Source organism: Haliotis rubra, unplaced genomic scaffold (genome assembly GCF_003918875.1).
Source record: "Haliotis rubra isolate DU_JTF1 unplaced genomic scaffold, ASM391887v1 Scf350, whole genome shotgun sequence".
Lineage (NCBI taxonomy): Eukaryota > Metazoa > Mollusca > Gastropoda > Lepetellida > Haliotidae > Haliotis > Haliotis rubra.
Window position 1 is genome coordinate 1,018,235 of NW_025767025.1, and position 25,916 is coordinate 1,044,150.

Genomic DNA, 25,916 nt, shown 5'->3' on the forward strand with positions numbered 1-25,916 from the left:
ACATGATAAACTACGACACTGTCAACACAATAAACTATAACATTGTCAGAATGATAAACTATGACACTGTCAACACAAACTTTGATACTGTCTACACGATAACTACAACACTGTCAACACAATAAACTATCATATTGTCAGCATGATCTACAATATTGTCCACATATGTCAACACTTCCGAAACCATCACCATTGATACCATTGGGAGCAAACATACTTTCACAATGAACATTACAGATGATAAAATATGAAGCAGGTGTTTGCTTACAGTTGTCCACCCAAATATTCCTTGCACAGAATACAAACCGATAACATTCATACCGCAAATATACAATATTGGTATTAATTCAGCCTCCATGTTTAGAGTTAACACAGCTTTTAACAATGGTTGATGCATTAGATTTTCCGTCCTTGAAACGGCTTCACTTAATATCACTTTGCTTTGTCACAAAGTATACACAGTGAGTAGATCATGACCAATAAACTATTTGATTTCAATACCTGCCCATCACATTACCAAATACCCTGTTCATATCTTGAGTTAGTTAGCGAGTTTAGTTTTACGCCGGACTCAGCAATATTTCAGCTATATGGTCTGTAAATAATCAAGTCTGGACCAGACAATCTAGTGATCAACAGCATGAGCATCGATCTACTCAATGACATGTGTCAACAAGTCAGCGAGCCTGGCCACCCTATCCTGTTAGTCGCCTCTTACAACAAGCATGGCTTGCTGAAGACCAATTCTAGTTCAGATCTTCACAGGTCCTGTTCATATCAGTGCCCCAACAGACAAAAAATGTTGTTGCCTCTTCTTTATAGCTTTATGAAACACAAAATATACATAGTCCTAGTCAATCACACCAATCAACATTTAACGTAAGCAGATGAAAACACGAAACAAAAAACTTAAGATACCATACTGAAGAAGGACAAAAACTCTGATATCAGTGTCCATACAGAAAGTTAATTAAGATATGTTAATTCAAATGCTGTGTAGTCCATGAGATAAAGCTTGCAACAAAGCCCTTCCAAGTGCCACGAGTTCTCCAAAACACTGATCTGATAACAGCAGGTAGAAACTAATTAGGATGATATTAACTGGTATTTCAAACTGGATAGGTAAGGCCACCCCAAAAATGTACTGTGTATCTGGTTTTTGTATTTGTAACATTTTTTTCCTATTTTCTTTATATGGAGACAAGCTTAATTTGCACGACACAAGATAAAAATGTATTTGTGTCTGGTGTCCAAATGCTTTTTTCACAGCAATTCATTACAGTTCAATAGAGTGATGTCTACCCTGCATTCAATAAGCCAAGAACTTGCAACTTGCATGACCACTCAGATATTGTGCATCAAATTGCTATTTGTAGGAAAGCAGGTTTGTGTTACCTTCCCTTGGTTACAACTCCAGAAATTAAAAAGCCTGATGCAAGGAGTTAAAATTATTCAAAAGTGAAACTGAAAAATAACTTCTTTTGGGGGCCTAATATAAGTGATCAAACTCGTTGCACACACACAAAGAGATTTTAAGAATAAAAGACCTATTGCGACAATATAATATCAAACACTCAATGAAGTGTGAGAAAAATTTCTGCGGTAACTGATGCTGTGTGAGTTGCTATATGATATATCACCTGCGTATTATCTGTCATGTGACCATCATTGACGTAGTCACCTGACACGGGAGGATGATTAATTTGCACCACGACAGGTGTCCGGCAGGTGCCTGAAGGGGTGATTTCTCACCCTCCTGTTCCCGAACCCTCTAGTCATTCTACCTAGGTCAACTGCACAGAATCACTCTTATATCGATCTCCCCTTCCCAGTTTGGGATCAGTAGATGTAAATCTGTCACTTTGCATGAATTGAAATTTCAACATAAGCGTGAAACACTTTTTAGAATGACATAGTCACACTTTTGTAAAATGAATTCAACATACATTGTACATAAAACCAACGTGTATGACTGCACTGAATTACATCAATACATGTACATGTCACAACGGTATATCTACAATATGCTTTTAAATGATACTTGTTGCAATATTTGTTCTGAGAATCGAGAGTTACTTCCTTTAATCCATAGAAATAAATCAACAACAAAAGTGTGAAAAATTTCTCAAATTAGTGAGTGAGTGAGAGTGAATGAGTGAGTGAGTGAGTGAGTGTGTGTAAGTATAGTTTTTACACAGCTTTTAGCAATATTCCAGCAATATCATGGCAATAACACCAGAATGGACTTCACACATTGTACCCATGAGTAGAATCGAACCCAGATCTTTGGTGTGACAAGCGTACGCTTTAACTATTAGGCTACCCCATCGCAACTCATAATATAAGGTACATCTTGTGTCTTGATTTAGTCGACATAATGCAAACAATTTCTTGAGAATCTACAAGGAATGTAGTAACATTTCATCCAGCCTGACAGAAATGTTATCAACCATGGGCAGGCGGGCAGGCAGACAGGCAGTTATTTTGCATACTGACTAGGTCTTCCTGAGTTTAACATACACATCACACTGTGCTATAAATCTCTGTATCATGTGAGGCACTGGTTACCTCCAAGTCCCCCCTTATCAAGAGACTTCATGTTTGAAGCTTTGATAGAAGACACTCCATTAAACAAAAGAAGAATTCTAATGCTCAAAGGATTAACTTGCAAATGTCATCATGTTAGGAGAGTTCTGGCGGAAGCATCTTGAATTCGGAACAGTACGATCGCATTTTCTCTTAAACACACAGAATAGATTCTGCTTCTCAAAGACATGAAGAACTCATCTTGATTATATTGAAGTGCGGAAAAGAAAACCAGATTTATGCCTGCAACGTGTGAGTGAGAGTGTGGGAGTCTCTGATAATAATTTGAAAACGGAGCCCAACTCGAGTCTGGAATGCTTGGGAAAGTCCTGATTAATAATTAATCAATGAGCTTGGCTTTCCTGTATTTTACTTTGCAGATTACATTTTGAATGAAATTACTCTCTTTTTCTGGGACTCAATGTGAGTGTGTGAGAAGGGGGGGGGGGAGGGGAAAGAAATGAGAGGTGGGACAGACAGGGAGCGAGTGAGTGAGTGAATTTTCATGACACTTTGAGCAATATTCCAGCAGTATCACGGTGGGGAGACCAGAAATTGGCTTCACACATTGTACCCATGTGGGGAATCGAACCCAGGTCTCCAGCATGACAAGTGAATGCTTTAACCATTTGGCTTCTTCGCCATCCCAAAGGAGTGAAAGAAGAGGATAGGGTACGATGGACAGAAAAAGGAAAGAGAAGAATGAAAAATTTGGACTATGTTAAAGAAAATAACATTCTCTTGTCAGATGCCCCACCCTGCACAGAAAGGGATTGTTCACAAATTCAAACTCCAACATCTCAAGAAAGAGTTACAATCACACCACACACTGACACTAAATATAGGAGCCTATTCCTGGCCCCCCAAACCTCAACTCAATCAGTTGTTTCAGAATTTAGAAACAGATTAGGAGATTTTAACAAATATGTGTCAAAATGGGTCTAAGTTCCTGCGACCTAAACAAAACACTTTGGCTTGGAGCCAGGATGAAACATATAGGAAATGGAAACACTGTTGAAACAATGGCTCCATGTGACACTCCACGCAGAGAAGTGTGTCAAACATTCTTAATCAACTGATGTATTTGTTTGATTTCAGCGTTATAAGGATTAATGTTTGTACAAACACTCTACCACGTTGTCTAAACATAAGCAAACAAGCCATTTTGAGGTATTGATCGATGATGCCAGACTGGATGAAGATTAAGAATCACATTCTGCAAACTTGTGTTTAAATAACACAGAGAGTCGGAGATGAAGGAGATGCCGTCGCCATTTTCATCATCTGCATGGAATGTCACATGCAAATATGTAAAACCTAGATTAGATTTGTCAAAACTGTTTGTATCTACACGTTTCTTTTAGCCATTTATTCAAGGATGAGAATGAAGTTTTGAGAAAAACTCATCTATAGGATTTAGGCGATTCACAAAAATGACCCTTGGTCTTATGAAATTCCTGGAATTCCGCGGAAAATTCTCATCCCGGTTTATTAGACTTGCTGATTATTGTTTCCAACGGTTTCCTTTAAAATAATGGTGCAATGTTGATAATTACCTCGTAAACTTGACAGCATTTTTATTCTATTTTAACTTCGTAGTGAGTTGGTATCAACACCACTTTAAACATTATTCCCAAATCGTATGTTAGCATGATGTGGTGTGGTGTGGTGAGAATTAGTCAGGTGGGTGGGTATGGGTTTGAAGTCCTAAGCATGCAGGTCTCAGATATTTTCCACTTTCATTAAACCCACGCGCACAGGTACAATGCTGGCAAACCTAGAAACATCATGGGGATAGTTCTGTACATAGATAACTGCCGCAGCCCTCTGATTCCAGATAAAACAAAGGGTATAAAAGAAGAGAACAGTTGCTGTTATTCCTTTTTCCAGACACCGCTACTTATGACAATCTGCTCCTGTTCTCTAACAGAGTAAAATACCCATGTATTTAATGTCTGATTTACAAATACAGGCATTAAATGAAAAGGAAATATTCAGTTTGATTTCCATGTGATGGACTGACTGACTGAGTTTGGTTTTATGCCACTTTTAGCAATATTCCAGCAACATCACAGCGGGGGACACCAGAAATGGGCTTCACACATTGTACCCATGTGGGGATTCGAACCCGGGTCTTCAGCATGGTGAGCCAACGCTTTAACCACTAGGCTACCCCACCGCCCCCCATGTGATGGAAGATCTGGTAAGAAATGATCTTCAGCAACCAATACCTGATAGTGTGGACAGGCTCGCTGTATAGATTAATGCATATCATCATATACCATTTGCATAGATCTATGCTCTTTGTGCTGGATAGCTGGGAAATTGCTGAGTTGGGTGATAAACAACAAACAAATGGTAAAAAAACAACGATGCGAGAACAATAACACAAATGGAATAACGAAGCTACCAAGTAAAGGATGTTTCAATAAACATTTTGTGATTCTCTTGTCTACAATTGGCAAAAATCATACTAGGTTAGCCTCATTCTGAAACAAGATAATTGGTCTGGCGCTGGTCAGCAGATGTTCATGATACTTTCTCCAATAAGGAAATATGTTGTTACAGGACACAAAGGTATTGAAGGAATTCCTATCCTGTTTGATATGGGTGCTGGTTTATAACAATGGCTGGGCTATGCTCACTACTATCCTGCTGGATGCTCCATTAACAGCAAGTAACAGACCAAACAAGACGTAATAATCATTGAATGTATGAAGAAACCGTTCTCTGATCTAACAACTGGAATGTCAAACTAAACAATTAAGAGGTTACAGCAAATCAATTATTTAAGAGGTTCTTAATGAAAATACTTTGTGCCAATTTTCTCAATGACCGTCAGACCTTTGAGAATTTCTAACTGTTGCCCCCATCACAGCTCACTCAGCAGCACTCTTTGTATTCTTTGTACTTCATCAAGCCTCATTGGACAGTCCTCATCCCAGAATTATTTGGGAGATTAAGCAACCTCCCGTATAAAATACTCATACAAAGGAATTTATGGTAGACTTGCATTAATCTTTCAAGATTTTTTTTTTTTTTTTTCCAATCAATTTTTTTTTTATTTTCATGAAAAAGTAAAGTCTTTCAAGAAACTTAATCAAACTTTTAACAGTTAAATTTTAATAAATTGAAAATGTAATTAGAATTCTGCCATCAAATATCATGGAAATTTACAAGTAAATAAAATTTAGTAGCACAATTCTTAAAAGAATTAATAATTCAACTCTTATAGAAAATTGAAAGATAAATTCTTAATCCAAAATTACTCAATTGCTTTTTAAATTTACTAACAGCTTACTACAAAGAAATCTGCAGTCTTTCAACCCATCTAAGTCGATAATTCAGAACATACAACTGAAATTTCTTTATTAATCCGTATGACAGTTTTTTCATGAGAGGAGACTCGAAGCAAGGCTAAGTCATATGCTCTTGGCATGATAAGAGCAACTTCTGACCTACTGTTATCTCCAATATACAATGGCTTCTCCTCCACAGTCCAGGGAGGAACACTCTGACTTCTGCACCTGACATTTGAGCCAATATCGAGACAAGATCTTATTTACATATGCTGTATGGAAGAGCCTGGGAGTATTGACTGAGGGAACGTGTCAGTCACTGTCAGCTCCACAGTCCTCCTTCCTCTGCAAGGCTTCGGTTTCCATTTTGAATTTTGAATCCATACCGTCTGCTTCATCCGACACTAATTACTGTTTGTAACCAGCCTTTACTTCCATAGTTTGTAATTCGGTTTCTCTCGGGTATTAGGACATGTCTTCTTCAAATATCCATATCATTTTACAAGAACATTCAGTTTAGGAAGGAAGGAATGGATGTTTTAGTCTGGTCTCAATACCATACTTTGAAGGTGAGGTGAAATTGGGTTTAACGTCGTGCTTGAGAATATTTCACTCATATGACGACGTGAATGCGTGTGTATGTGTATGTGCGGCTGCTTGTACTAGCCCAGACTTAAGCTGGTTTTATAGTGTTAGCTCACTGAGATGCCATGCCACAGTGAAGCATGAATACCCCACTCAGACACATTATACTGACTCGAGCCGACCAGTCCTTGCTGTACCCATTAAAGCCGAGCGCCAGGCAGGGACCAACAAGTACCATATTTTAACGTCTTTTGGTATGACGCGGAGGCAGGGATCCTTGAATCATACTGCGACCTTCCTTCATACTCTCTGGGCAGACACTCTAACCACACACTGGACACTACACCCGATCACACTGAATCATACTGAATCATACTAATACATACTAGATCATACTAGATCATACTGAATCATAATGAAACATACTGAATCATACTGGATCACACTGAAACATACTGAATGACACTAAATCATACTCATACTGATTCACAATGAATCATACTGAGCCATACTGAAATATGCCTAAAGTCCACTATCCGGACATCACTGGCAACAAACCATTCTCACATATTATCACCAATCCTTGATTGATCTTTGAAACTAATGACAGATTTCCCATTATCTGACGCTTTCCTACAAATGCACAGAAAACATGATTAATATACATCATCACCAAGTTTCTTTGCAATAATGACTTTTGCACGACGCAACAAACATGGAATTAATCTGATATAACATTAATCACTGATAAAAACTATATCCTGGAAAAGACTGATCAAATGTGTTAGTCTTAGCATTACATAAAACACAAAATTACAAAATGTTGAGATAATTGTTCAGCAGGATGTGATGCTCTAAAAAAGTATGACCATTATTGGATTAAGCTATATAAATATCCAGTATTATTATTATGTTTTGCAGATTAAAGATGAAAATGCAGCAGAGAGGGTTCGGGTGATCCGGCACAGTCAGGCTGGTAAGGCTCATCATCAGCTCAGGGCCCTAGCCCCCTCTACACGCAGCCCAGACAGCGAATGGGACTTCTCCCAATAAACATTGCCTAGTGAACCCACCAAGAACTTTCCGGAGAATATGAAGGCTCCCCAACACTGCAGCCTTCTGCATTACCCAGAGTGTCAGAAGGGCTGTGCTCCCGGTGGAGAACCCGGGCACTCTCCTGATCTGCGCCAAGAGATCAGGAGGTACCAAACCAAGGGCACCGAGAACAATGGGGAGCCTGACGACAGTGTACTTGGGATGCAAGCGAGACATTTCAAGGCGAGGTCCGCATATTTATCATGCTTTTCCTGAATCTTGTTAATCACATCTTGTTTAAGATATGCTGTTTGTGACAAGGAAGTGCATCCACTGACAAGGTGTTGGACAGTCTCTGTAAATTCATTACACAGTCGGCATTTCATGTTAATATTTTCCTTAAGAATCACATTTTGGCGATTACGAGTGGGAAGTGACTGGTCCTGAGCAGCAAAAAGGAAGCCCTCAGTTTCACATTTAAGACCAGCCGACTTCATCCAGGCGAAGGAGTCGGTGGGATTGCTATTCTGTTCCACACACTGCATGTACACACGATGCAATGGCTTCTCAGAAAGCTTCTCCACAAAAGACTGACTCTGGGCAGACTTGGTGAAGGACTTCACCTAGTTTACTCCCATCGCTGTACCGTCCAGCAGTACGTTGCCATCAGCAGATTCTGTCCAACAACCTAGGCAAGCTTAAAATAGCAGTGGAATTCTTTGCTTTCATCATGAGTCTTCACATGCATCACCAGAGGATCATCCAATAAATAAATATGTGCAAAAGTACACAATATAATTCCATCATGAAGAGCCTCCACAATTATCAAACCCGACCTCCAGAATTGATTGGCATGTATAAACGGTTGAGAGAGGAACGAGGGTGGTGGGCTCTGTTATCAGACATGATCCTTCTGGTCAGGCGGTCAAGACTCTGGATATCTTGTTTTGTCCAATCAACTACTCCAAAGGAATAGGAGAGGACTGGCACAGCAAAAGTATTGGTGTCTTTGACCTTGTTTCGAGCATTTAGCTCTGAGCTCCAGATTTTCTTTAAGCCAGATTTGTACTCGGCCCGAAGTTTGTCTTGAATTTGGGCATTCTGGAGCTATTATTATTATTATTACTATTCATTCATACAAGGATGCCAATACATTGACAAACACATTTCCCTAGGACAGGGCCCGGATCCTGAGGAATGTACAGCTAGGACGCCATGGTATTACCGATACACCGCAATTCACTTGTAATATGTTGTCAGTTTAGTTTCACACTGCTTTTAGCAATATTCCAGCAATACCACTGCGGGTGGGGACGAGAAATGGCTCCACACATTGTACACCCATGTGGGGAATCTAACCTGGGTCTTCGGTGTGACGAGCGATTTATGAATGTATTAACCACATGGCTATACCACTGCTCCTATGTGGTCTACAGTTGTCTAGCCAAATTGCTTCAAGTTCTATGTGCGTTATAAATAAAAAGTACAGAACCATTTCTATAATCACAAGAAATCTCTGCTGAAGCAGAAGTCACTGTACCATTCTGATGATGTATATCACCAATGAATGAATCACTCTTGATTAGTGGTGACATCAAGGTTTGTGAAAGGTGTAAAATGTCATCTTTTGACACGTTTCTCAAACAAATGCAAGTCACCTGTACATAAAATGTTCAAAACCATTTCCACAATCACAAGTTTAGCAGACGTCAATGTTCCATTCTGACAATGAATATCACTTGTTAATGAATCACTCTTAATTAGTGCTGACATCTGGGGTTTGTGAAAAGGTGAGATGTATACTGTCACCATTTTACAACTGTCTCAAACAAATGCCGAGGCAAGTGACCTGTTCACTTGACAAAACGGAAACATACGGCCCAAGTAACGACCAGACATCGTTTTGGTCACGTATGCCTCAAATTTGGACACGACCTTCACCCATCTAACATAAGCCTGTACAATGGCCTGTACAACTGTCTGTACAACAGTAAATTTTTTCTTTTCAACCTCAAAACCCATAAATAGAACCGAACTGCAATACCCACAAAAACCATTCAGAATGGAGAGCTGATGGTGACATTATTCATTCCGCCTCTGGCCCAAATCAGTGTGGCCAAACACTCTCTCCTCTACTGATAATTGGTTTCCCTCCAGCACATGCACAGAAGCACAAGGTGCTGTAGAGGAAATCATTTTGATGATCACCATAACGATTACTCCTGGCTTCAAAACTGGAGGACTCTCATGTCATAAGTCCCATGTCCTTCTGCCAAGCTACATTAACTAAATCATACACGCCCTTTTGAAAGCACAGCTCACGTTCATGAAATCACTCTTGAGAGCAAGAACCATTTTCAATTTTTTCACCCATCTCATAACTTCATCAACATGAAATGAGGGAAAATAGAAATATTTTTAAACGCATCCGAACTTCATTATCAATAGTGACGTAATGAAATTGAAACTTTACTTTTGTCTCTTATCAAATGTATTCAGCATGGTTCACTCTATAATTGTCATTACAGATTAATATTTACACAAATGGTTAATCAGTTTACATGGCTCTCATGGAAATGAATAATCTCTTGTAGACTTTGATGTTTAAAATGAGGCGTGTCAATGATGGCTGCCCAGGTCGACAGGAAGTTGAGGAGGAAATACTCCACACCAGAACGGCATTGTGGGATGTAGGTCAACCACTTACATACGACACAACTGTGACTACTAGCTGGAGCCTTAACCTCAAGTATTTAAACTGCACGTACTGCAAGAAATAAAAATATTTATTTCAGGGATACAAAGAAAAGCGAACATGTTTACAACGTTAGCATTTTAAAAAATACTCTTGATTGCTGAACTTAAGTTTTCAAATCTGACAAAAATAACAGTTACATGTTCTCTTTTTCAAAACTGACAACTTTACTTTATGGTGGTGGTGCTAATTTGCTTGCATTATTTACAATTGGATTTAAACAGATGTCACTCCTAATTAACATTCAATAATGATCGGAGATGGAATCAAGACAACCAGGTTTCAAGTTTCCACTTAAATATAACTCTGAAAAAAGTTGATGTGACCAGTAATTAGGTTCTAAAGAAGGTATTGTTTTCTGCATTGAATGAGTTCAGTCCCCTTCTCTGAATCTGCCAGTACAGGCTCATCATAATATTCCAGTGCTTCAAAAGAATATTAAAAATAACTTTAAAAAAGCCATGAATGTTTTCTTATGATCAATGACATTACACAGAAAATACTAACAATTAGCTGTTCATTCATGAAGCATGAATGTAAAGGGGTCCTGATTTTAACACTGATGGAAATAATTTCAGGGGAGCCCAGATTCTAAGAATATAGGACTGCACTGACTGCTGGTATAATGGGGAAAAACAAAATAACAGGTTTTGTCATAATCTCTAAGCTCAAGTTTAAATCTGCTGACTTTCATTCTCAACGAATGTTTCCTTAACACTTCTTGAATCGTGAAAAGTTCAGTCCCATGGAATTACGTCTGCACATAGTTGAAATTACACAAGATTTGCATCATTCGACATCACCTACGTGGATAAACATTTCTTAATCACAAACAGCTAGGGTGAGTCACTTCCTTGCCTTGAGAAATTCATCTAAGATGTCAACATTTTACCAATACCAAATAACACACAACATTCATTCAGGATTCCTCTTCAACCTGAGCACCAAAAGCTTTAAAAGAACAGAGTCCTCTCAGGCTATCGAAAGCTTTAAAAGAACGAAGTCCTCTCAGGCTATCGAAAGCTTTAAAAGAACAAGCATCCCATCAAACTCCAAAGCTCCTTATGGGATCCAATTTCGGTTAAAAAACAATGTCCATGGGTCAACCTGACCTAGAGGAGTTCAGTCCTCCCCAACACCTCCTACATTCCAGGTTTGTGTTCTGGTTGGAAGCCAATCATCAATGAACAGACATTCAGTGGCGGAGTTCAAGTCTCCCTTCATCTAAATATTGACACATGGCAGAGATTCCAGCCCTTTGAGCTTCACACAGCAGACGCAGGTAGCTTTCGCTTCTTGTGACTACATTTCAATGCAGTAAACTGTTCATAACAAACGCACTTACAACAAAATAACAGATATAACAAACTAGTCCTGGCTGATTGCTGTATATTTTAGTCAATACGTATAAAACAATATTTGGTTATCACAGTAAAATTAATGGTAGTCTTTGAGTTCATCATAATTGTACTGCCGTGATATTGCTTGAATATTGCTAAAAGTGGCATAAAACTTAATTCACTCACTTATCATAACTGTAGTTTTCTATCTGACACTGGTCTTGAGCAGCAACACTGAATATCACTGACAATAAAAAATGAAATTCCAGATTTTGTTTTTCCAGCCAGTTTTCTTGTCCATAGAATTGAAGTGAGAGGGTTTTTCCCATCACCAACAGTGGGAAATTGAAGGCCTATTTACATGAAGATTCAAGTGATTTATTTTACCTATGCCACTGAACAGATGACTTCAAACAGTTTCACAACTTGGGATTAAAACAGCTTCAGCATGACAAACACTCTGACCATTGGCCTAACCCACTATCCATTAAAGCAATGCAAATGCAAATATTTTCAACAACAATAGCCTCAAGTCTACCGTGACATGAGGCCATTAATCCACACTAGGATGCTCTGCCCAGGCTAACTTCCTTGTCTTGCTGAAGTGTATGTTGCTAACAACTAGGAGTGTTGTTGGCTGTGCTTCAGTTTATCACAGTTTGATACCTCCATCCTGTTGACTACAAGAAGTGCCAGATCAAGCATTTTTCTTCATAGATAAAAACATGACATGTCACATCTAAATCAAGGACAATGAAACTGCAATACTCAAATTACACAGAAAACAATGAGGTTTCATAGTTCATGAGATACTAAGATCATACCCAATTGATTACAGGAAAAGGAACAGAACCAGTTTACAGGGTCCCTGTTGAATCTGATGGAAAACTTCAAGTTTCGATAAGTCTTTTTATCTGTGAAGATCTGTGTTAGAATTGTTTCAGCAACCCATGCTTGTATTAAGAGGCGACTAACAGGATCTGGTGGTCAGCCTCGCTGACTTGGTTGACACATGTCATCATATCTCACTTGTGTAGATCAATGCTCATAATGTTGCTCACTGGATTGTCTAGTCAAAACTAAATTATATACAGACCACTGCCATATAGTTGGAATATTTTTTTTCAAAAACGCCCACAAAAATAAATCTTTTATATACCATAGAACTGAACAGCAAACTTCAAAGATGCAGGCCATCTATTTTTTTACAGATTATTTCTATAAAACAAGTATTCCTAAATAACTAAAATAATGCCGAACAAGAGACAGAAATTTAAAATACCCAAGCAGCTAAAGACTTCAGACTTAACAGATCCAACACGTCTTCCGGATATTTACGTTACCTATTATTGCTGCAATGAGCTGGGAACATTTCTGAAGAGTTTCCAGCATCTAAAAGTTGTACTTGCTTATTCAAGGGACAGCCTCATGGTTAAAGCGTTCGCTCATCTGTCCAAATCTTCAGGTTCAATTCAGGAGGTGCAAAAGGCGATGCCCACTCAAAAGTGTCTTTGTCATGTTCTGACTTGAAATTTTCCAACATTGGCATGAAACCAAATCTTGCCTTATCATTTTGAAAACCCATATCTCAAATAGTCATGTCGTATACACAATTGTGTTCTGTATATAACTGAATTATTGGGGCGACCTGAGATTTGGTTGTAGGCATCACTGGAGTCCTGCTCATGATCTATTAACATGGACATGCAATAATTACAAAACATAACTGTGATTCACAAAATGCTGGGACAAACCAGGGGTTTCCATGGCAACCAAACATACATGATTATTAACATATCCTTCTTAATACTTCCTGGTGTGACACAGCTGGGACTCCAGTTCAAAACTCATGACATTCTGATTACAATACTGTTGACAACACAGATAAGCGTATATACAGACAAGGAGGAGTGAGTGAGGGCACATAATTGGTTATCATTTAACATAATGGTGATGACAATGCATGTTTGTAACTGAAGACTGCCATATCTAGAGGTCCTACAGGTCAGGTCCCCATGGGTGTGTACACAGGATGCATCTGTTGTTATTAAGTGTAGACATCAAAACTTATCAGGGATAATGAAACTTCTGCAACAGCTACTAGGAAACAATACACAGGATATAGACTAATGCTTAGTCTCTGAATATATATGATTTTTATTGTAACAAAGAAACCGATTTAAATTGAAAGGAGCTGCAGGGAGACCAGAGATTCAGAACCTTGGGAAAAGTAGACTTGCTTAATTTAGGGTTTTAGCATTGCAGGGAGGGCTAGGCTGTAATGAAAATAAAATGGTTCAGGGACTAATTGGGCTAATGAAGCTTGTGTAACAGCTCAAGGAAACAATACATGGATAACCAGCTACACTTGAAAGGTCATTGTAATCAATTCTTAACAAAACAACCCAATAATGTAAAAATATACTGGTATGCACAACTGTCAGCTAAAAGAGTTGAACTGTAAGTTTTTCACTTCATCTTTCATAAAACAAAGGCTCAGTCTCTGAGATATACAATTCCGATAAAAACAAGCAATTCCATTCTAACTGATATGGAGCGTGAGAAGGGAGGTAACAGCTTTTGAAACTTCCCTTTTATCAATATTACAGAATTGCCTTTAGCTGAATTTTCAACTTTTGAATCGAGAACTTTGTGAAATCATCTTAAAGACTCGTTTATGTTAAACAAAACTTCCTTGTATTAAGACATGGAGAAATGTGCTTCAGATTTTTAAACGGAAATATTTGGAATGAGACCAGTTCAATGATCTTTATATAATTTCCTGTCTCGGAATCAGCTGTAGAGTGAGTGAGTGAGTGTGGTTTTACGCTGCTTTTAGCAATATTCCAGCAATCGCTGCAGCAAGAACTACATAACATCAAGACAATTGGTTTATGACATAGGTATCAACATCTGATTTTTAAACAATACATAACTATTTCTTTTAAAACTTCACTAAATGATACTATGTTTGAACAAACATGAAATATGCTGATGGAAGGCGACACTATAGAACACACTGCTTCGGGTTCCCAGGGGCTCGGATAATTAAAACCAATGTCTTTCCAATTACACTGGTCCCCAGGCTACATAAATCTGAGATTCAGCTTAACAGTATCACAATAATTGATCACTGGACCTAGAAGTATTTGGTGACCATATTCATAGTCTTGTGGTCAAGAAAGTGTTTAATGTCCACAGCGGAGATGTATCTAAACATCTTGTGTGATTGCCAAAATATTACTGGTTACATGAATATTAAACATGTCATATTCTGTAGCTTTTTCGTATACCATCAACTTCACAACAACTTTTCACACCTTGATGTGCGTTTTTCATTTTGGGAAAATATTAACTGAGGCACATGTGAAATTGCAAGTAGATAGATATAAAGATAGATAGATAGATGTGCATTCTGTATCTGTTCCCTTACAGTTTTATTGAGGATATCATCGACTTTGTGTCGCTTAACAAATTTCACACCTTAATGAGCGATGTGTATTTTATCATGTTCTGGAAAAAATATTACCTTGAGGCACTCGTTGAGATATGTTCATCAAAATGCAAGTAGACACACATCAACATTTGACATCAGAGATAACACAAGACTAAAGTCTAATGATATCAATACAATGCAATCTGTTGAGTACACCCTACTCTGTGATGATTTCACCTCAATTATCAATCTTAAATAAAAACATTTCATAATATGAGCAGGTGAATGTTCTTTTGTTTTTCATACTAGACAATCAATGCTTTACATCTTTCAATGGAAGCATTAAAAAACAAAATAACATTACTATTATGTTCTTACAAATACTATTTCAAACCTCACTGTTCGATGAAAATATGATATACTCATACAATAAACGGACATGTTAAAACTGACATCCAGAAGGAACCAGAAGTTAATAGAAGCTATATACAAGATGGAGTGTTTCCTTTCTCTGAGGGAAAGGAAAAGAAAATGCATAATTTACAATTTATGTAAATAATTTATGTCTATGTTTCCCTTAGTTTTGGGGGCAAGCAAATTGTCAAAAATATAGTAATGTGCCCACCTAAAATAAGAGCCCATGGGCGAATTATTGAGTGGGCGGCTTTCTGGAAAATCCCGGTACTAAAAATTATACTTATTTTGGAAAACTGAAAATTTGGAAATTTCAAACCAAATTTGGAATTTTTACTTTCATTTGCTGCAGGATTGGGGCTGATATGGGTCTCTGAGCATGTCTCAATAAATCCCAGAATTAAATGATAAAATTGGTGCATTCCACTTTGAGAAAAAAATTGCATATCACATTGTGTGGGCACAGATATCTTCCTTCCTCATCACAATGTATGGTGTGGTATACGAGGGATATATATATTTCAACATGGGGATTACGGTGAATATTTGCAGCACTTACTTCATCTGTTTGACGATGGTACTTTTCCCTGATTCTCCCGCACCTGTAACACAAACACAGGCATCAGTAACAGCTTCCTGTAGCAACAATACAAGCTGACATGGTAATACATCTCCTGGTCCCACTGTGTCACTTGAGAGACACACAAAGAGAGAGTATCATTTACTGTTACATCTGCAATTTGTAATCTTTTTTTAAAAATATAAATACAGTGAAACCTGCCTACACCGGCACCTGTCTAATCTGGCACACGTCTAAACCGGCATCAAGTTTTGGTCCCGCCATTTCACAACGATATTATGATCATTAAAACATTGTCCCTTAATCTAATACATTGTTGCACAAAACAAAAGATCAAAGGCATTGTAGAGATGAAGAGATTGACGAGTCTAAATCGCAGCCTTGTTGGAAAATGATCGTCACTGTCTAATCCGGCACCCTGTCTAAACCGGCATTCTATTTCGGTCCTGTGGGGTGCCGGTTTAGACAGGTGTCACTGTACTTCACATTCAAGGAGCATTCACTATGGGTGAGTGAGTTGGATTCAGATAGTTTTAGGCAGTATTACAGGTGTATCACAGAGATGCTGAGAATGTGAGTGAGTATATTTTTATGCCGCTTTTAGCAACATTCCAGTAATATCACAGCAGGGAAACACAAGAAATGGGCCTCACACATTGTGCCCATCTGGGGAATTAAACCTGGATCTTCGGTGTGACAAGCGAATGCTTTAACCACTAGGCTATACCATTGCCCCTTAAGTTAGCGAGGGAGTGAGTTTTTACGCCGCTTTTAGCAATATTCCAGTAATATCATGTTGGGGAATAGAACCCGGTCTTAAGAGAATGTAGTGATGTAGGTGTGAAACATTTAGCATTTTGTTGAAACCCACAACCACAGGTGTAGACAATAGGTGAGTGCATAAAAGTAACCATACTTAGCAATAATATAGTAATATAGCTAAAAAATGAAAATAATCAAGTTTGGTTCAGTCAAACCAGAGGGTGATAGTGTCAACAACCTGTGCTGTTGTGCTACAATGGAACAGACTTGTCATCCGTTTCCCACATGATTCCAATGTTAATACGGAGATAAGTTCTGTCCAGAAATACCCACAGGAGTACAGGGACATTTAGTGTTTTTATATATGCACAAAAACAGGAGGATATGCTCTTAGACCTATTCTGACCATGAATCTTCTCTGGGAGACAAGCAACTGGGCACCTGCTCTATCACAGACACCAAACCAGCCATGGTTAGAACATTTAAAAGTAACAAAACACTTCTATACTGATAAGAAAGATGTGCTAGAGGAAACCAGTGCAGAGCTGAGGTGTAAGGATATAATATAAATCAAACACAAATCATTCGCAACATTACAACTTTCCGTAATTCTACAGTTTACCATAGACTTACGAATGTCATAGGGCTACAAACGGTTTGTAAATCGGGACCCTGAAATAGAATGTGATAAAGAAACACAATCAGAGGTACGGATAAGCTGCGTATCTGCGTAAATTATGCAAATATTTATGTGAAAACTCAATTCATATTACGTCTGTTGCGTACAAGTACGCTTGTATTTTTGTAAATACTCAATCAATTTGATTGTACATGCGTACACAGAAAACTGTCAAATCTTAGCTTGCGTACCAGTGGATAGATAAAGCAACTGAGGTATATTTAGAGGTTCTGTTTCGGCACATGAACACTCAACTAGCAGTCTTTCATATCGTTTCTCATATTACAGATCAAATATAAATAACAAACACTAACATTTAAACTTTATTATATTTTTACAATTAATGGAAAATGGCAAAATACCCAACTGATTTTGAGTGAGGTGAGTACAATTTGTTTGGTTACTCAAAGGAAAATTAGGATACCCAATTGAGATGAAGACAAGCGGGTACATAACTCAATGACCCAAAAAGTTATCTGTAGCTCTGCACAATGCTTCAAGTTCCCATGGGCCTGCCATTATTCGTCAAAAACAAGGACTTTCCAATTATATTGGCCCCCGGGCCCAATAAATCTGAGATTTGGCTCAACAGTTTCACAATAATTGGTCACTGGACCTAGAAGTATTTGGTGACCAGAGACTCACTAATAGTACTTCTTGTTGTGTGCTGGATGTGTTTTATGTCAACAGCACACAGTTAAAACTTAATATTTAGTATGATTGCCAAAATATTCCATGTTGCATGAAAAACAGATATTCTGTATCAGTTTCCTTACTTTCTTCATTCAGTATATCAGCGATTTTGAGAGTCTTAATAAAATAAAAAAATTAAAAAGAAAATAAATAAATTTTAAGAACTCCCTACCATTGGGTCATAATGACATGTAACCAGTGGAATCAGAAAGGTCACTGAACCTGACCACTGAATCCATTTTGGACATACTAGAGGTTGTAATTCTGCTAAAATTAAGATTGTGATCAGGGGCTTGACCTGCACTCAGTAGTCATGGTAACAGGACATTCACTGCCACCAACCTGTCAATTACAAATTAAATTTTGTATCATATTTCTTGTGTTGCATTGGCAAGAAGCAGGTACAAAATAAGACAGCTGACAGTTGTATTTTGGGATATATCAACAGCAGCAAGATACACAAAATGGGGGTTCAATGATCTATAATTATCTGGAATCAGTATCACAATTTCATTGGATTCTGTCCAATCTTCAATTTTTCAGAACCAGTGTCACAATCGTATTTGTCCTCCAGCCCACGCCGCCGTTGAAGTGATTATTTGAAGCAAATGTTTGATCGAAGCAGTCTGTTGAAAGTGACAAGGTATGTATTAGGGATGCCACGATACATCGATACATCGATGCACCGATACTTTTTCTAAGATGATACAATTATCGATTTATTCAAAACTGTATAGATATTTAGTTTTGAAAGAATCGGTTAAAATGTTTATGTATCGTTAACATTTTGCAATTGTATCATGTGTTTTGATGTTATGAGAGTTATAAATGATTATTTTTCATGCACCAAGATGGGAAATTAGAACTTTTAATCTCTGAGACTAAAAAATGTTGATCTTTTCATGGACAATTATAAAATATGAAATATTAATGTTCCAAATGTAACTAAATTTATGCAATAATGCCGCAAAAATAGGTATCGTGATACTTATCAAATCGTGACATGGGTATCGTGATACGTATTGATTCATGAAACTTTTGTATCATCCCTAGTATGTATCTTCCAATAGTAGCACCTCCATTGCCAGTTCAGAAAGCATTTGTCTGAAATTCCCATACCTCTAACAGTCAAATAGGGGAAAAACAGAGTTTTCTATTCAAAATCAGGATTTTTAAAGGTTCTTCCTTTTTTTTGTCTGAGGTATTTCATCATTCAATTTTAACATGGCATCCAATGCAAAATTGTAAAACTGAGCATTAAGATATCATTTTGTTTATCGAGTATGGTTTTACACAGTTTTTAGCAATATTCCAGCTATATCATGGCAGGGTGCACAAGAAAAGGGGTTCATAAACTGTACCCCTGTGGGGAATCGAACCCTGGTCTTTCGCATGGCAAGCGAATGCATTAACCACCAGGCTACCCAATTGCCTGTCCTCCAATATACAGGAAATTTTCCAATGCTATAGATAATGCCCAAAACAATAAGCTACATCTTGCTTACAGATAGACATGTATATAACTGATTGAGTTTATCCAACATCTTCACACCTTTTTTGGGCAGCACACCATCAGATATAAACTAGGAATCATCTGAAATAGCATTTAAGCAGGATTATAACTTTCTATTGTGTAAAAATACCTGACAGCCTGGACCAAAGTTTGCTAGTTAGTTTGTTTATTTGTTGTTCAACGCCTCCCTCAACAATGTTTCAGCTATTTGCCGGCGGTCTGTAAATAGTTGAGTCTAGGCCAAACAATCATTAGCACTGATCTCATTTCAGAGAGTAGTTATCAGTCTACCCGGGAAGATCCGGGTTAGAATATTGATCTTCAGTAACCCATGCTTATCATAAGAGGCGACTAATGGGATTGGGTGGTCAGGCTCGCTGGCTTGGTTGACACATGTCACCAAATTGCGTAGATCGATGCTCATGCTGTTGATCACTGGATTGTCTGGTCCAGACTCGATTATTTACAGACCGCCGCCATGTAGCTGGAATATTGCTGAGTGCGGCATAAAACTAAACTTACTCACTCACTCAATCAAGTCAAAGATCTCATTAGTCATAAGTCATAGGGAACAAAAATATATTCTACCTTAAATTGAGAAATGACTCAATTCTTGTAGGTCAGGCCAAAAAGATAAATGACCATTTCCGGTAACCCGACCGACCTATCCTAACCCACCCGACTCTAAATCCCAAGTCAAAAATGACATTTTTTTTAACCTCGGTATGATATTTTCATGTGGCATTGGCATAATCGGCTCTCACTGACAAAACCTGCAAATAAATAACATGAATAATGATTTGATATAGAAATCTTTCTGTTTCCTCACAAGGCATTGTCACAACATGATATGGTATCCTTGAAGACATTCTCAGGTGCCCACCTGGTGCTACTAAACAAAAAAACAAACAAGTTAAATAAAAGAAGATAAAACCGACCCACCGACCCTATTTTTAAAAAGTATGTAATAGGAAACGGACATATATCTTTTTTGGCCTCAATCAGGTATCAAATCGCTGTAACCAACCCTCATTCAATAAAATTCCAAATCAAGATAAGAAGTCTCTAGTCTTTAGTGAGACTACCTCAAATCTAAAATGTCACAGTAGGTGTTTCGCCTATCTGGGTACTCACAGAAAACCCTCAACACCAAATGTGAATAAGTTGTGAGCAAATAATCTTTGGTTCGACCTAAAATCTAGAGACCTGCTGATATGGCTGACATGGCAAATGTTGAATTGTTCTACCGATAAACGGAATAATATCCAAGTGTGACTCCGTGAAGTGCAATGGTGGATCTATCCCAGTGTGTTTACAACAACAGGTAGATCCACAACCTGACACATTGGCTCTGAGGAGTGTGGCAGGCTTTATCAAGATCAGACCGTACTGAATATCTATACAGATATCAACCAGTGTGTTATGGGTCACTAAGAGGGATTAGACAAACATCTAGTCTCTGAAATGAACATATTTCTGAAAATAGAGAAGCTAAGAGACTTTCCTTATTTCACTGAAACTCCAGTAATTTTGACTACCGTATATTACCATAGATAAGCCAAATTTTGAGGTCCCCAAAAATTTGAAAGGGGTCCGTTATCTACAGGTTACACTTTCATCCTACTTTTTGGCAGGGGGTAAGAAAACAACATCTTATCTTGGCTTATCTACGGTAATTTACAGTATTACACTAATTTACTGCGGACAGTGGTCTCTTTCAGGGTCTGTATGACGGACTAAGGGTGGGTGTGATTAAGACTATGCCAAGATGGACACTGACATGAGCCCAAAGTCATAGAAATTGGCCATTTTAATAGGTTATGGAATGTGTTATCATGATATGTGTTTAAGAGGTGAGGTGAAATTGGGTTTAACGTCACGCTTGAGAATATTCCGCTCATATGACAACGTGCATGTGTGTGTATGTGTAAGTGCGGCTGCTTGTACTAGCCCAGACTGAAGCTGGTTTTATAGTGTTTACGAACAAAACAACATTAGTTTCTATCGCTGCTGTGGTCGGACAAAACAGAAATGGCAAGCAAAAATAGTCAAAGCATGGATGATGGAGTGAGTGAGTTTAGTTTTACGCCGCACTCAGCAATATTCCAGCTATATGGCGGCGGTCTGTAAATAACTGAATCTGGACCAGACAATCCAGTGATCAACAACATGAGCATCGATCTGCACAATTGGGAACCGATGACATATGTCAACCAAGTCAGCGAGCCTGACCACCCGATCCTGTTAGTCGCCTCTTACGACAAGCATGGGTTACTGAAGATCAATATTCTAAGCCGGATCTTCACGGGTTGTCGGAGCATGGAAAACAGGTCAACTTGGTTGATGCATGTCATCATGCCAGAGCAGCATAGAAAGTTGTATAAGAACCAGTTTGTCTGGCCTGAGCTTAATTTATGGACTGCAGTGATACAGCTGTCTACAGACACTACTCAATCACTCACTCACACACACACACACACAGACTTTGGGTAATTGAAGACATGGGTTAAGGAGTGACTGTGTTTATTTTTACACCACATTTAGCAATATTCCAGCAACACCAGAAAGTGGCTTCACACATTGTACCCATGTGTTGAATCGAACCCTGGTCTTGCATGACAAGTGAATGCATTAACCACTAGGCTACCCCACCGTCCCCATCTGTTAAGGAACTGACTGAATAATATGGTACAAGGGTGATAGCTTCCAATCTGATTTTCAGAAGTACTTCTGTTACCATGGTGACAGTTTTCATTATGTAAAGTTTATATGGAACCAAATCAATAAAAACTTATTTGATAATTAGACATTAAACTTGCTCAATGCCTTTTAATTAAAATCAGTATGAAAATACTGAAATGATGCCATCACACTTCACCAAGCACAAATTCCTGCTTCATTTCCATCAAGCTGGAAAAACTCTCATAGCAGAAACATTTTCAGAAACCGTGATAATGGCAGTATTCATTAAAATCTGATAGCTCAATCACTCAAATCACAATCTCAGTCTTTTTACATATCAATACTTTCAATTGCCACAGGTGTTTCAATGACTCCTGACATTGTGAAATCTGGTGAACTTGACCTTTGGTGGAGGAAAAAAACAAACCAGATTTCCAAAAGCAAACCAATCTAAAAAGATGGGTAAAAAAAATTATTCCTGATAAAAATCCTACACTGGAGGCTTGGGGTTAATGGAATATGTCATGGCAATAATTGAGTGCATGTGTAACACACAGATGATCAATGGCCAGTGAGTTGACAAAAAGAGTGAAGGAGTCGGGTATTCTTTTGGTTTTACCAACTATCCATCAATATAATGGCGACGGACATCAGAAATGAACCCATGTGGGAAATAAACCCAGGGACTTCGCCAATGACAATCTTTTAGCCATTAGCTCATTCATCAAAATCGAAAGATGTCAACTGAGCTGCAGTGCCTGAATGAGTTGAGTTTAACTCACTTTTGATTGGTTGGTTGGTTGGTTTGTTATTTAATGCCACACTCAGCAATATTCCAGCTATATGGTATCTTAATCTGCTAATAATCAAGTCTGAACCAGACAATCCAGTGATCAACAGCATGAGCATTGATCTACGCAATTGGGATAGGATGATGACCCAGCCAAGTCATGTGAGCATGACCACTCAATCCCGTTTATCACCTCTTACGACAAGCATGGGTTGATGAAGACCAATTCTCACCCAGACCTTCACCGATCAATGTTATTTGGAACAGTATGCCATTTATGTCAACTTGATATGGGCGGATGTGGCCAGCCTTAGATGTTTTACACTTTGCTCAAACCAACAAGTATGATCCTTACTAATCTACAAACATAATCAGGGCATACTTGTATCCCCCATAGAATCTGAGGTGTCTAGCATGACCAAGGGACATAACTCTGCACAGCAAATCATAGACTAAGGCTTAGTCTCTGAATATATATAATTTTGATAGTAACAAACAAGCCCATTTATATTGAAAAGGAGCCCTAGGGAGACCAGAGATTCAGAGACTAAGAACATCTGCATTGGGGCTACACGTGCTGGGGTCATTACCAATTAGAAGTCACATCATACAACCATCAGATAACACTATAAGTGAAAGGCATATTTATTGGCCCTCCCGTTAAGCCCTGTCCTATCTCCATGCTGTCATCACCTCATGTGGGCTGGTCAAGTACCCTACTGCTTAACATTTTACTGTTGGGAAGCTTGCAGCCCACAATGTCACTTGGACACTAGATGACCAAGTTCAAGATTTGTGTGAGGAACACCAACAAAATTATTTATGAATTTGAACTTATCTCCAACTTCAAAAGTTTCCATTTGTATATATCGCTAAGAGGATATAGATAACTTACCTTTTTAAACAAAGCTGTTCAATGGGGCCAGCGTCTGTCTTATGCTTGAAGATGTTCTGGGTATTTCTAGATACTACTTCATCCTCACTAGATTTCACCTTGCATGCCTCAATCACATCAATAATGAAGGTAAACAGATTTAAATTCGTAGATGCTGTGCCTTTTGAATTTGGTTCTTCATGAGAAGGCTTAATTAACGGGTCGGGTTGGTCGGGCTTGCTGACTTGGTTGACACATCATCGATTATCCCAATTTAGCTGTAGATGCTCATGCTGTTGACCACTGGATTGATCTGGTCCAGACTCGGCCCTATTTACAGACCGCCATTTATGGAACATTACTGAATGCCGTGTAAACCAAAACTCACTCACTCACTCACTCTTCATGAGTGCTAGGTCCCTGCCATATGTTTTACTGTTGAGCAAAAAATCTTATATCAGGAATAAGAAAAATAACCCTTGTTTTAATTACAATTAAATCCTTAACCGCATTTACAATTGGGCTGCTATGTGGACCCAAAGTGGGACAATGAAACAATACTTTTACAACATTACATTCAGGAGGAACCTTTCCCAAGACTTTGTTGATTTGTCTCTTCAAGACCAGAAACTGTGCACAAGGCCTCCACTATAGCTTCATGTCACCCAATGTGCTTGTTAATTAAGAGTTGACAGATGAAAATGTGAGGCAAGATTCCAGACAACTGGTGAGGATGTTGGAATCTAGACTTGCTTTATTTAGGGCTTTAGCAATGCAGAGAGGGCTTGGCAGTAGGGAAATTAATGTGGTTCAGGGACTGTGAGACAGACTAAGCAAATCAGTGCCATAGATGTCTGGACCACTGGATCCATCGGGCATTAATGAACATATCATGCTGTCAATCAAACACAACTGAAAGAGTTCTTTAAAACAAAACAAACAACCCCAAATCAATATACTCTGTCAGACTTCTCCTCTTCCTCTTATTCCAGCATGTATAACTATTACCATTCGCCAACATCTACCAATGGTTCCCCATCACTGAACGTAACATATAGATATCAGGGAATATCATCACATTATCACACGACCTTGTTCAAGCACAATCAGTTGTCATCCCTTGAGGCATTAATTAATCATGTTCCCCGTCATGCACAGATCGATGTCTATTCACAAAGTACAATATCACAGATTACCCTTATTCAAGGATCCATAATGGATTAGATCTGGCTTTGTCTTCAGAAGAAAGACGCCTATACTCCTGTTCTGTACTCAGGGTATCAATATTAGATGACCGGGTCAGAAGGGTTTAGTAGAGACAGACAGTAAGAATAAGAGAGGTGAGATGATTTTTTTTTATAGAAAGAATTGCCCCACATTGAAAAATCATTCTAAGTCCAGAACAATTCTATTTCTTGTTTTACGGATCCACTAGTCATATTTCTTCAAGAATAAGAAAAACAATAAACATTAATTTTCCCCGATCAAAAAATATAATTTTAATATTTCTATTGGCCAAAAATGTTAATGTGCAAGAAAATGTTTTTAGATTGTTTTTTTGCCGCATACACACTTCATAAATTGCCAAAAGTAAAATACTTTCAGTATTTAAAAGGAATATTAATTTGACTGGTGATTTATATTTTTTCCCTCCTGCCTTTAAGTTTTCTGAGGACAAAAATCTGTAAAACAAGAAACAAAATTGGTCTGGCATAAAGAAGTAATTTTATTGCCATCGGCAGATATGTGAGTGAAGTAGCACCACCACGCAGTGGTTGATGCCAATCTGTATCTATGAATCTCACTCTGTCTGTTTTTTAACATCCCACTCCGCAAAATTCCAGCTATATGACAGCGGTCTGTAAATATGCGAGACCGAACCGACAATCCAGT

General features: G+C 38.2%; 1 protein-coding gene across 1 annotated transcript in view; it reads right to left on the reverse strand.

The window, feature by feature from the left end:
* LOC124285051 (guanine nucleotide-binding protein G(i) subunit alpha) overlaps positions 1-25,916 on the reverse strand; it is a 73,214-nt gene that overhangs the window by 35,919 nt on the left and 11,379 nt on the right. Inside the window, exon 2 of the mRNA XM_046721199.1 lies at positions 16,010-16,052. Coding sequence (XP_046577155.1) covers positions 16,010-16,052 — 43 coding nt within the window. The remainder of the gene's footprint in view (positions 1-16,009; positions 16,053-25,916) is intronic.